The following is a 14,178-nucleotide window of genomic DNA, read 5'->3' on the forward strand; positions in this document are numbered from 1 at the left end:
ACGGGGGGGGATCTACACGCCATGTACTGTTGGGGAGACTTCAGGTGAGTCATCTATAAATGCATATCAATATCAATCACACTCTATTTTCATCATTGTGTTTCTGCTAGAGACATTCTCAAACACATTCACCTTACAGGAAGGAGTATGGCTTTTAATAAAAAATGCAGAGGCTTCCTGAACCACTTACACCAAGCAGGCTTTATAAACGGCAGGGGGACCATTCACAGGTCATGATGATGAAACATGAAGGGGAAGAACTACAGCAACGCACAATATCAAGACACATTACAAATTCCAACAGGGTTGTGGAAAGTGTTCAAATCTAAAGCACATGACAACAGTGAAAGGTGTGTAAGACAACTCCAAGCATTTCATTAATTCACCACCCAATCTATTTTGTCAGTGCTGCTCGTGTGTTTCACTATTCATAGGTGCTGGAAGTCATCGTGAAGTGGTTAAATAAGCAAAAACATGCACAGAAGGGATTGTCAAACAGCAGAAATGAAGAGGAATAGAGAAACAACACCACAAATGCACATCCAGCGCACATTCCAGAAAGCAGCAACACATTTTGAGAAGCATATCCCCTATGGCTAAAACACTGTACAGGAAAATAAAGTTATGGACGGAAGGCAACAGTTTTCAGTGTTCAAAGGAAAATTGCACCTTTCCTTTGAAACATATTCTAGTATACAGTTATATCTGTTAGAAAGTATATTGAACACAAAAAAGCCTCAGAAGCAAAACTGTGGCCGCATTCGACTTCGGAAATACACAAACTTGACTTCAAGTAATTGCTTAACCTCATAAAGTGAATAATAGTGCAAAACATTGTTAAGAAATTACTAAAGAAATAAGATATATCCTGTTTCTTCTCTAAAGAACTCAATATACTTCAACTCAAAAGGACTGTTCTTGTTGGTCGCATCAATCTTGTGGACATCAGTTAGCACTTGTTTGGCTCAGAAATTGCTAACAAAGAATTATATTTAAACATTACAGTACAGGCCTTGCTCAGCCTTTCAACTATTACACATCAATGACTACATCCATTACAGCCCAAAACAATAAGACACTCAGATTCTTCCAACTCAGGCATAACACTGCAAACACCCCAATAACAACAAATTACCATCACAATCCTCAAAGTCCATAATCCCTTTCCTATTTTTGAAAGAAAAATAAACTTAGTTTCAATTATTATATCTCTATTTGCTTCCTTCTTGAGATGTTTCTGGTTCATGGATGTGGAATGACTAACTCTTGGACGATGGACATGGACTTAATGCTACAAGAGTGATTGTTAATCTAGGACACCAGTGAAAGGAAGCAGAAATGTACAGCAGCAGCTTGCCTGGTACCTTTAGGTGGTAACTGCCATGTGTCAAGACTCGTCATACACTCGTAAATGAGCATACCAACTACTGCACAGCCATGGCTGCGATTGCCTCCAGACATCTATGTGCTTTGGCTACACAACGCAATACAACACAGAGAAGAACACACATGCTGCACACTCACAACACACATGTCGTGTGATCACACACGAGTCAAAATGGAACTGGACCAATAAAGAGAGCCACAGTGACCTACAGACCTTTCAGTCTCCCTGCACACAAGAGAGAGTGGTTACAATCACCATCAGTCACACTCAGGTCATTCAGTATCCATTGAATCGTTCAGTTCTACCATTTAGTGTCAGTTCAACACATCCTGGTGTCCCTTCTCAGTCTAGCAGAAGTGGAAGAGGCCACCACCAGAGAGGGTTATATGGTTTGCTGGGGCTGTCCTGTCTTCAGAATAATTTATTCAAAATCATCGCTCCCCTCCTTTCTTTACCCAGTACTTTAGGTGGAGGACGAGAACAAACCCAGGACCCAGGACCAGAGAGGGCAGTGCTGTGTGTGTGCAGTTCCCATGCTGTCATGGGGCCTGTCTCAGATCTCTGTGCCCCCCATGGCTCCCCCACCTGTGCCCGCGGGGTAGTGCCTGACTCCCCCGCCCCTGCGCAGGGAGGAGAGGGCCACTGTGCAGCAGCCACGCAGCAGTGAGCCGAAGTGGTAAATTGGCAGTCCATCGCGCCGTGCCCCCTGGCACAGCCATGCCACCGTGGGAACCACGGGCACTGCCACTGCCAGCAGGTCCACCAGGAAGTGGCGGCTCCAGTAGCTCTTCACTGCAGGTCCAGACTCAGAAGAGGTAGACTCCTCTGCTCCCCCTACTGCTCCCTGAACCTCAGCCTCTTCATCATCATCATCAACCTCCACCACTGTCACCCCAGCTATCTTCTGTAGCGAGCTGCTCCTGGGCTGGGAGGTGTGGGGCCGCTCCTCCACCTCCACTGACCTCACCTCCTCAACCTCTCTCTGATTCTTCACCTCCAAAACCTCCTCCCTCTGATTATATAGATCTAACTCCCTGACCTCCCTCTGCTTCCCCTCCCCCACCAACCCCAGCACCTTTACCTCCTCCTGCTTACACAACTGTACCAACCCCACCTCCTCCTCCTCCTGCTGCTTGCCTACCTCTACCATCCCCACTGCGCCCTCCACCACTACCTCTATATGCCTCTCCAACTCTCCCACCATCTTCCCATCCTCCTTCACTGATAGGGAGGCCATATCCACTGCACAGGAGACAGAGGCAGAGCTAGCTAAAGGAGTACCAGGAGCGGGCTCAGCTGTTGTAGCTGTGAGGGTTGTCATGGTGACTGACGTCATGGTAACCGAGTCCAGGTCGTCTCCCTCGTCTGAGACCCAGGTGGAGGTGGGGCTGCAGGCCTGAGAGCGGAAGGTGCGCTCGGCGATGGTGTCCAGGTCAGAGGCGTAGCCCAACCCCACCGGGATGGGGCAGCTCTCTGTCTGGACGGCCTGCTCCCTGAGGTGGTGCAGGTACAGGTGGTGGTGGGACAGACAGGAGTGGTTGGTGCTGCCCGTCCCACCCATGGCACAGCGCAGGGGCACCACCCTGTCCTGCCCGGTGCACAGCTTCTCGTAGGTGGAGGAGGGTGACAGGTGGGAGTAGGTGCTGAGCAGTGAGGCTGTCTCCTCAGATAGGAAGGCTGCCTCCAGGAGTAAGTCTGCCCTGTGACTGCTGGCTGCACTGTGACTCTCCCCACAGCACACAAAGCCGCTGTCATGGTTCTCCTCCCCTGACAGGCCATTCCCGTTCTTATCCCCCAGCGCATGGTCGCTTAGCTTGGTGTAGGTAGAGCTATGGGTCAGAGAACGGGCGGGGGAGCCGTCACAGGACCCACACAGACTCTTGGAGCCACCCCCTCCAGTCCCTGATGCAGCGGGACTACTCCCAGGCCATGACCCCGCAGTCCCAGGCCTCCCAGCCCGGGACCCCCCTGCCACTCCTCTTGCTGCAGCAGCCTCCTGCTCCTTGGCCACCCCGTTCTGAGCCAGCTCCATGCTGAGCAGCAGGGTCTCCAGCTTGTGGTTCTGGACGTTGATGTCCTGGAAGTATTTCTGGATACCGGTGTCGGTGGAGTCACTGGAGCTGAGGTTGGTGCGCACTACGTCCACCACTTCCTTGAGCTGCTGGATCTCCCTGTGCGCCTCTTTCAGAGCTAGTTGGGCCTCCACGCGGTGACACTCCTCTTCAACCCAGTCCTCCTGCATCCGACACAGCTGGGTCTTCAACGCATCGATCTCAGAGTCCCTGAGACAGACAGAGAAGAGGAGGAGGAGTGAGTGAACAAGGGAGGTTTAAAGAGAGAGATTTAGTAATAATGTTTGGCGATTTAGTAATTTGCCTCAAAAATTATGTTTATATATCAACATAATTACGAAATGAAAGCGTTATGAGGGTAATTTGATGGAAATGGGGTAGCAGTTGACATTAAAATCTATATTTCAAAGAGCATAATATTTCCAAAACAAAAAATGCTCAAATGAAAATGTACTTGTTTGAACGAGACCAGAGTAAATGGGAAAATGTAATGGTTCGAGTCCAGATCTTCCTTTTGGCTAGAGAATCATTCCAGTGTGTCCTTTTGTGTCTCACCTGTCCTGCAGCCTGTCGACTGACTCCTTGAGGCGGGCCCGCAGGTGTCTGATACACACCTCCTTCTGCTGCAGGGGTGTGAGGTACTGCTCTGGGGGAGGCGGGCGGATGCCATGGTTATCTGTACATGAGGCGTATGCCTTCATGTTACGCCTTGGAGAGAGAGAGAGAGCGGAAACAGGAGAAACAAAGATGTATTGGAATCCATTATCTTCTATAAGCTGAATAATAAGACATTATTAAAACCCCTTACACTCGTTGGAATTGGCCTATATGGATAGCGATAAATTGAAATGTTTCTGGTTGGAGTCTGTTTGATTGAGTGTGTGGACAGGTGTCTTTTATACAGGTAACGAGTTCAAACAGGTGCAGTTAATACAGGTAATGAGTGGAGAACAGGAGGGCTTCTTAAAGAAAAACTAACAGGTCTGTGAGAGCCGGAATTCTTACTGGTTGGTAGGTGATCAAATACTTATGACATGCAATAAAATGCAAATTAATTACTTAAAAATCATACAATGTGATTTTCTGGATTTTTGTTTTAGATTTCGTCTCTCACAGTTGAAGTGTACCTATGATAAAAATTACAGACCTCTACATGCTTTGTAGAGTAAGAAAACCTGCAAAATCGGCAGTGTATCAAATACTTGTTCTCCCCACTGTACATATGAGATGAGTAATGTAGGGTATGTAAACATTATATAAAGTGGCATTGTTTAAAGTGGCTAGTGATACATTTATTACAATAATTTGTAATTATTAAAGTGGCTAGAGATTTGAGTCAGTATGTTGGCAGCAGCCACTCAATGTTAGTGATGGCTGTTTAACAGTCTGATGGCCTAGTAGCTGTTTTTCAGTCTCTCGGTCCCAGCTTTGATGCACCTGTACCGAGCTCGCCTTCTGGATGATAGCGGGGTGAACAGGCAGTGGCTTGGGTGGTTGTTGTCCTTGATGATCTTTATGGCCTTCCTGTGACATCGGGTGGTGTAGGTGTCCTGGAGGGCAGGTAGTTTGCCCCCGGTGATGCGTTGTGCAGACCTCACTACCCTCTGGAGAGCCTTACGGTTGTGGGCGGAGGAGTTGCCGTACCAGGCGGTGATACAGCCCGACAGGATGCTCTCGATTGTGCATCTGTAAAAGTTTGAGTGTTTTTGATGACAAGCCAAATTTCTTCAGCATCCTGAGGTTGAAGAGGCGCTGCTGCGCCTTCTTCACCACGCTGTCTGTGTGGGTGGACCATTTCAGTTTGTCCGTGATGTGTACGCCGAGGAACTTAAAACTTTCCACCTTCTCCACTACTGTCCCGTCGAAATACGATCTTACAGTGTTAGGTTTTCACAAGGCAATTAAGAGAAGCGGATCGTAATTTTGGTGCAAATAGAATAGAGTCATGAGTGTATTCAGATGCGTGGTCCACGGCAGATTTTCTTCACAATACATTAAACATAGGCTCATTCTGTTTAGGACAACCCAGGGTATAACGCCATGTCACCTTGTAACTGTACATCAAACATAGGCTCATTCTGTTTAGGACAACCCAGGGTATAACGCCATGTCACCTTGTAACTGTACATCAAACATAGTGATCATAAACGTTGACACTGTATACGACATGAGTGTTATGATATGTAAATGTGGAGTGCACATTTGGACTCACGTGTGTTTAGCTTGCTTGTATGACATCAAAGTGGTATTTATTATAATCTTCAACATCTCATCTTTCAAAATACAGAGAGTCCTTGTAATTTACACCTTCTCTCACTCAGACAACAAAAATCTTTCAGAAGTTGTCCAATTAGCGGGAGGGATGGGGGCAACTCCTTGTCATGCGCGGTGCTCAAGTTCAGAACGGCTGTCAGTCAAAACCCATACAGAGCTGTGAAGTGGAGACCCTGAACTCTGACGACATGTACAGCCACTGCGTTCCAATTTAGGCGCTGACCAGTGTCAAGGGCTACGGCTCATACATTCTTCTGACAAGTTATAAGACCTTTTAATAACATGTCCTTATAATACAAAACATAACACTTTGTAGGCTACTTTGCAGTAGGCACTCATTCTCCCTAGTAGGAGAATGATACTGACATGGGGCATAGCAGGCTAGCCATAGGGTTCTATTCAATCTGTATCGCTGAAGAAATGTAAAGGTAAGTTCCTATTAAGCGGAAAATCGGCAGCGTTTACCTTGAATGCAGTCTCAGCTAATGCGGGAACATTGCCTTTAAATTTCAATCACACTGGGACGCTGAATTTCCTCGATACGGATTGAATAGAGCCCGTAGTCTTATAGATTGATGGGGTAGCCTATTTTTGTCTTACCCCTTGGTGGGGCTGCAATCACTGCCCTTGCAGGAGCCAGAGTTAGTGCTGCTGCTGCTGAGAGAGGCGTTGCCATAGGGATCTCTGTTGCTGACTGGGGCAGCTGTCCTTCTGTACCAGAGTGAAAGGGGCCGTTAATACATCAGGCAATATAGACAGACAGAGTACTATTAACTGACATTATCAAACACCAGAACAAATCCTGCCTCAATAAAACTCAACCAACATTAAAATCATGCCCAAAACTCACCCATAAACATGCCCACTAAAAAACACAGACTCAGAATGTGCCAAGACAGACACATACATTAAAAAGGCCATGATGAAGGACATACAGTATGCTCTGTAACACAGATGATATTACACAATGGCTCAAAGATGCCATGCACTTTGAGTAGATGAAAGCTGTCAAGAAAACCAAAAGCCAAGACAAAGTAGAACTTCAAATCATGTCTGCAACGCCTATCAATAAATGAGAATGCCAAAGGTGAAAGGTTACTCCCAGCCAACAACAGATCAGCTTGCATGTGATGGTTTAGAAAGTACCTGGATTCAATCTACATGCCATGGACTTTGTACCATAACGCTCTAACACCCCACATCTAGTGATGCTCAACAACAGAACAAGTTATCAAAAGTTCCAATTAAGACTTTAAAACGCCTATTGAATGACAATATACATTTGTCATTCAATATATTGGCATTAAGACTAAATACAGTGCATTCGGAAAGTATTCAGACCCCTTGATTTTTTCCAGATCTTGTTACAGCCTTATTATAAAATGTATTACATTGTTTTTTTCCCTCAATCTACACAGAATACAAAAAACAGGTTTTTAGAAATGTTAGCAGAAAAATTTATGAAATATCATATTTACATAAGTATTCAGACCCTTTACTCAGTACTTTATTGAAGCACCTCTGGCCGCGATTACAGCTTTGAGTCTTCTTGGGTATGACGCTACAAGCTTAGCACACCTGTATTTGGGGAGTTTCTCCCATTCTTCTCTGCAGATCCTCTCAAGCTCTGTCAGGTTGGATGGGGAGCGTCGCTGCACAGCTATTTTCAGGTCTCTCCAGAGATGTTCGATCGGGTTCAAGTCTGGGATCTGGCCGGGCCATTCAGAGACTTGTCCCGAAGCCCCTCCTGCGTTGTCTTGGCTGTGTGCTTAGGGCTGTTGTCCTGTTGGAAGGTGAACCTTTGCTTCAGAGCAGGTTTTCATCATGGATTCCTTTGTACTTTGCTCGGTTCATCGTTCCATCGATCCTAACTAGTCTCCCAGTCCCTGCTGCTGAAAAACATCCCCACAGTATGATGCAGCCAACACCATGCTTCAACATAGGGATGGTTCCAGGTTTCCTCCAGATGTGACGCCTGGCATTCAGGCCGAAGAGTTCAATCTTGGTTTCATCAGACCAGAGAATCTTGTTTGTCATGGTCTGAGAGTCCTTTAGGTGCCTTTTACTGAGCAGTAGCTTTCGTCTGGCCACTCTACCACAAAGGCCTGATTTGTGGAGTGCTGCAGAGATGGTCATCCTTCTGGAAGGTTCTCTCATCTCCACAGAGCTCTGTCAGAGTAACCATTGACCCTTCTCCCCCGATTGCTCAGTTTGGCTGGGCGGCCAGCTCTAGGAAGAGTCTTGGTGGTTCCAAACTTCTTCCATTTAAGAATGATGGAGGCCACTTTGTTCTTGGGGACCTTCAATGCTGCAGAATTCTTTTGGTACCCTTCCCCAGAACTGTGCCTCAACACAATCCTGTCTCGGAGCTCTACTGACAATTCCTTGGACCTCATGGCTTGGTTTTTGCTCTGACATGCACTGTCAACTGTGGGACCTTATATAGAAAGGTGTGTGCCTTTCCAAATCATGTCCAATCAATTGAATTTACCACAGGTGGACTCCAATCAAGTTGTAGAAACATCCCAAGGATGATCAATGGAAACAGGATGCACTTGAGCTCAATTTCAAGTCTCATAGCAAAGATTCTGAATACTTATGTAAATAAGGTATTTCTGTTTTTATTTTTTATACATTTGCTAAAATTTCTGAAAACCTGTTTCCACTTTGTCAGTATGGGGTATTGTGTGTAGAATGATGAGGTAAAAAACTATTAAATCCATTCTAGAATAAGTCTAACGTAACAAAATGTAGAAAAAGGGAAGGGGTCTGAATACTTTCTGAATGCACTGCACATGCCTAGGGAACGAAGTCAGAGAGATACAACAACAAAAAATTGACGGAGAGAGAGGGATAAAGGGAGAGTTGTGCTGACCGACAGTGCCGCTCCGGAGACTTGGTAGTGAGATATCCTCGATCCGTTGGGTGCATTGAAACCATATAGTCTGTCTCCATTGGAATGTAGTCTAGCTCTATGAACCTGCAATAGTCAAACCTAGCCAAAGACAACAAGCTATTACAGTGAGGAGACAGTGATGTCTGTCAGACTAGAACCCAGTGACAAACATCAATAGTACTTAGGGCTTATACCCTGTGTTGGCCAAATACATCAACAATGGTCATCATGGGATAAGTAAAGTGAGTACCTATCTAGTTTGATAGTGAGACTGTTTAAAGTAAAATAAAGACCGTAGCCTGGATTGTTTAGAGCAGAAACACTGGCTAATGATGAATTAGAAATACATTTAGAATGAAATGGATTAAAGTAATCCTTCTCCTTAAAAACTGGCTCATTAGAACTTAATCCTTGGCTCTGGGAGATTCCTCTACACTGATGTGTGTAAATACAGCAGATTTGTTCTTTAATGAGAGAGAGCATAGGCAGATTACAACTACTAACGAGACATGAACTTGCCCTGTCGAGGTCTGCTATAGGTTAACAGGGCATCTGAAGATGACTTCATCTAAACATTATTCTCCTAAACAAAGAAATTATTAAACCGTGATTAAGATGCTGACATGTGGACCAGACACATTTCTGCCTTCTTACTCTGTCCCCCTCCTGTCCCCCTCAGGACAAAAGGTGAGCAGTGGCATCAGAGCCCACACCAAAAATATGCACAATTACAACCTGCAATTTGGGGAAATTCCTACCTCACATAACCCTTAAAAACAACATCAGAGCAAGAAACCAAAAAAAGTCAGTAGAATTAACAACTGGGAAAAGAAGACAAATAAAGAAAGTAGAATGAAATTCTGTTGAAATCATATTCATGTAGTTTCTACATTTTATTAGTGAAGGAATGGGGAAGGGGCACTGTGATGGGCAACTCCTGTCCTGTACTAGTCTGTGACTGTTGACAAATTGGTAAATTTACTAATGACAGGCAATTAAACAAAGCAATCAAATTCTGGCAGTTATCCAGGAGGACAGTAGTGTTGCCCAATCACTGGCTTCCAGACTGGGTAGAAGGAAATAAGCAGTGCCAAACAGATAGAACCAGCTGTTGGGAGCAGTTTTATTTTAGGAAGGGTTATGTCAGGTTATGACAAAGGCCAACAGCATACAAACAGAAAAGGGTCAAGCTGAGAAATGCAAGAAGTGAGACGAGAATGTGGTGGGACAGAGAGACTGCTCTTATAAACTACCACACAATAACTACGGTCAGATTTGAAGATGGTTTGCGAGATTGTCCAGCGTGACTGACCAGCCAGCACTACTACTTTAACAGCTGTACTCTTCAGTAAATTCACTGTTAAATCAGTCAATCACCTCATCAAGCTATTGGCTATAATATTGGCATATGTCAGTGTACCACCAATTCTGTTTGGTGCATCTGGAGGGTTTATCAGTGAATGTCAAAGATCAATGGATCTCTGTCTGTGCCGGTCTGTCCAGCTATGACTATGGCACATGAGCATGCTCTCTGGGACAGTATAACTGAAGGGTGTCTCACGCAGGGGGCGCGGGCACGGGTACAGGCACGGGCGAGGAGGAGGACGGCAGCATTTGCTGCAAGCGCCGTTTGGGCTGCAGAGCCTTCAGAGGGTTGAATCTAGGGAGAGAGACGACAGAAAGGACCAGAGCTGGGTTCTATCTTTGCTCCAGTTTTCCAAGCCTAATAGAATTCATGCTACTCTTGCGCTGTAGCTAGGACATTGGACATGAGTAATTAATTTAAGTGAAATACAGTATCAACATAAAGACAACTTTAAATAGACAGAGTGCAAGTTCACAATATAGTTGCAGTGTGTTAAATAAACTGAGATCCAATCATTCACTCCTTTTATAGCAACTATTACCATAATCCCAACACACCACTGCATTCATTTTTAGCTGACAAAGCAGTTACATGGTCAAACCAACCATGTTGGAAAAAAAGAGAGAAAAGCAAAGCTCTAAAGTGCTGACAACTGTGACGAGAGAGAGAGAGAGAGAGCACGAGAGAGAGAGAGCATGAGAGAGAGAGCACGAGAGAGAGAGCACGAGAGAGAGAGAGAGCACGAGAGAGAGAGAGAGCACGAGAGAGAGAGAGAGAGAGAGCGAGAGAGAGAGCGAGAGAGAGAGCGAGAGAGAGAGAGAGCATGAGAGAGAGAGAGAGCACGAGAGAGAGAGAGAGCACGAGAGAGAGAGAGAGCACGAGAGAGAGCGAGAGAGCACGAGAGAGAGCACGAGAGAGAGAGAGAGAGCGAGAGAAAATTGGCCTGTAACCGCTTATGGAGCTCAGCAGCGGATGGGACTGAAGCAAAACTGAGCCTTAGCTCTCCCAGGAGATTATGAGCCCCTGTAGCAATAAAGACAAACACAAGTTCACACACAGCATTCAATACTCAGCGAGACATCACATCATTAAACATGTTCTCTGGGAGGGACATACCCACATTCTTCACCCCTGACCATTTCTTGTGGGTGATGATAAGAAGACAAAATGGATGAAGTAGGGAGAACAAAATAGAGAGATGCGAGAGAGCGAGAGAGGTTGACTAAGAGGTTGACTGAAAAAGTTAAAAGGAGAAGCATTTAGAGGAAAATAGGGCTGTTCAATAGAAAAGGGAGATTAGTAAAACGGAGTACGAGGGATTTTAAAAGGATGAGTCAAAAATAAATGAGGGTGTACTTATATAAGAGACGGGGTTAAGTGGAGAACATAAGAGAGTGTGAAGGTAATCTAAAAAGAAGATGAAAGGAGAGCGATAGAGGATGAATTAGAGAAATGAGGACAGACGGACCCACTGGTTGAATCAACATTGTTCCCATGTTTTTTACTGTCACATACACCCCATAGGTGCAGTGAAACGTGTTGTTTTACAGGGTCAGCCATAGACGTACAGCGCCACGGGAGCAAATTAGGGTTAAGTGCCTTGCTCAAGGACACATCGGTAGATTCTTCATCTTGGCGGCTCGAGTATTCGAACCAGTGACCTTTCGGTTATTGGCCCAACGCACTAACCGCTAGGCAACCTGCAACCCACGTTAAACCAACGTGGAATAGACGTTGAATTGACGTCTGCACCCAGTGGGGATAGAGTAGGAGTTTCAGATGTGTAGGTGTGTATGCAGTGCTGTACCTGCGTGAGCCTGACACAGACCTCCGGGTGGAAGGCGCAGGGGCAGACATGGAGCCAGACAGCCTCTCTCGCCCTCTCTTTTCCTATTTCTCTGTGTCTCTCTCTCACTCTGCAGCTTCAGCTCTGCAGTGACGGCCAGCCTGAGAGAGGAAAACAGACAAATGAACACAGTGAGTTCTATACAAACACACAAACAGGCACCGACTCTGTGGCACTGTGGACCAGGCATGACACACTCTTTTGAACCAACAAATCATGCAATTGTTTTCAAGTATGAATAAGTCAGTGAGGTCACACACGTTTTGTTTTTCTATCCTCATGGGGACCTAACATTTATTTCAATTCAAAATCCTATTTTCCTTAAACCCTAACCCTTCCCCTAATTCTAACCCTTAAACTTAAAATAGCCTTTGTCCTCATGTGAATGTGGGAAATGTCCCCACGAGGGAGAATTTTCTTTGTTTTACTATCCTTGTGGCTAGTAAATCACACACACACACTTCTGCTGACTTCCTTGGTTATAACTATAGATGTTTCAGCTTCGTGCTTTGTGCTGACAAGCTGGCAGGAGCCAGGGATGGCCATATCTGGGATCAGCCCAGCCAGACAGAGCAGCAGGGAGAGTCAGCCAATCACCACTTACTAGTCTGGCCACAGGCCTGAGACGGTAGAGAGCAGTGTTTGTGCTTCAACAGCAAATGGTTTATGGATTTGATTCAGTGATAAATAACAATCTAAGTCAGGCAAGCCCTGTGACAGTTGTTGCGGTCTTTCGAAACGATCTAATTAACATGCTATCAAAGCTCAAGTTTAAATACACTGCTCAAAAAAATAAAGGGAACACTTAAACAACACAATATAACTCCAAGTCAATCACACTTCTGTGAAATCAAACTGTCCACTTAGGAAGCAACACCGATTAACAATAAATTTCACATGCTGTTGTGCAAATGGAATAGACAAAAGGTGGAAATTATAGGCAATTAGCAAGACACCCCCAATAAAAGAGTGATTCTGCAGGTGGTGACCACACCACTTCTCAGTTCCTATGCTTCCTGGCTGATGTTTTGGTCACTTTTGAATGCTGGCGGTGCTCTCACTCTAGTGGTAGCATGAGACGGAGTCTACAACCTACACAAGTGGCTCAGGTAGTGCAGCTCATCCAGGATGGCACATCAATGTGAGCTGTGGCAAGAAGGTTTGCTGTGTCTGTCAGCGTAGTGTCCAGAGCATGGAGGCGCTACCAGGAGACAGGCCAGTACATCAGGAGACGTGGAGGAGGCCGTAGGAGGGCAACAACCCAGCAGCAGGACCGCTACCTCCGCCTTTGTGCAAGGAGTAGCACTGCCAGAGCCCTGCAAAATGACCTCCAGCAGGCCACAAATGTGCATGTGTCTGCTCAAACGGTCATAAACAGACTCCATGAGGGTGGTATGAGGGCCCGACGTCCACAGGTGGGGGTTGTGCTTACAGCCCAACACCGTGAAGGACGTTTGGCATTTGCCAGAGAACACCAAGATTGGCAAATTCGCCACTGGCGCCCTGTGCTCTTCACAGATGAAAGCAGGTTCACACTGAGCACATGAGCACATGTGACAGACGTGACAGAGTCTGGAGACGCCGTGGAGAACGTTCTGCTGCCTGCAACATCCTCCAGCATGACCGGTTTGGCGGTGGGTCAGTCATGGTGTGGGGTGGCATTTCTTTGTGGGGCCGCACAGCCCTCCATGTGCTCGCCAGAGGTAGCCTGACTGCCATTAGGTACCGAGATGAGATCCTCAGAGCCCTTGATCCTCAGAGCCCGGAGGTAGCGGTCCTGCTGCTGGGTTGTTGCCCTCCTATGGCCTCCTCCACATCTCTTGATGTACTGGCCTGTCTCCTGGTAGCGCCTCCATGCTCTGGACACTACGCTGACAGACACAGCAAACCTTCTTGCCACAGCTCGCATTGATGTGCCATCCTGGATGAGCTGCACTACCTGAGCCACTTGTGTGGGTTGTAGACTCCGTCTCATGCTACCACTAGAGTGAGAGCACCGCCAGCATTCAAAAGTGACCAAAACATCAGCCAGGAAGCATAGGAACTGAGAAGTGGTCTGTGGTCACCACCTGCAGAATCACTCCTTTATTGGGGGTGTCTTGCTAATTGCCTATAATTTCCACCTTTTGTCTATTCCATTTGCACAACAGCATGTGCAATTTATTGTCAATCAGTGTTGCTTCCTAAGTGGACAGTTTGATTTCACAGAAGTGTGATTGACTTGGAGTTACATTGTGTTGTTTAAGTGTTCCCTTTATTTTTTTGAGCAGTGTATATTGCAATGTTGGGCAAATGCCGATTGCAAAATAAGATATGGGTCTCAAGGTCAACAATGTG

At 46.0% G+C, this 14,178-nt stretch overlaps 1 protein-coding gene across 1 annotated transcript; it reads right to left on the minus strand.

Moving 5' to 3' along the window:
• Window positions 1-1,940: 1,940 nt before the first annotated feature.
• snphb (syntaphilin b) lies at window positions 1,941-11,852 on the minus strand. Its single transcript, XM_039007428.1, has 5 exons — window positions 11,803-11,852; window positions 6,334-6,444; window positions 4,015-4,167; window positions 3,363-3,669; window positions 1,941-3,266 (listed from the first exon to the last, which is right to left on the minus strand). The coding sequence occupies exons 1-5, from the start codon at window positions 11,850-11,852 to the stop codon at window positions 1,941-1,943; spliced, it is 1,947 nt and encodes a 648-aa protein (XP_038863356.1).
• Between the last annotated feature and the right edge of the window lie 2,326 nt (window positions 11,853-14,178).

Source organism: Salvelinus namaycush, chromosome 14, assembly GCF_016432855.1.
Source record: "Salvelinus namaycush isolate Seneca chromosome 14, SaNama_1.0, whole genome shotgun sequence".
NCBI classification, from domain to species: Eukaryota; Metazoa; Chordata; class Actinopteri; order Salmoniformes; family Salmonidae; genus Salvelinus; species Salvelinus namaycush.

Coding starts and splice junctions, on each gene's coding strand:
- snphb (XM_039007428.1), bottom strand. CDS start 11,852: ATGTCTGCCCCTGCGCCTTCCACCCGGAGGTCTGTGTCAGGCTCACGC. Junction 4,168..6,333: donor GATTGCAGCCCCACCAAGGG/GTAAGACAAAAA, acceptor TCTCTCTCCAAG/GCGTAACATGAAGGCATACG. Junction 3,670..4,014: donor GTCGACAGGCTGCAGGACAG/GTGAGACACAAA, acceptor TGTCTGTCTCAG/GGACTCTGAGATCGATGCGT.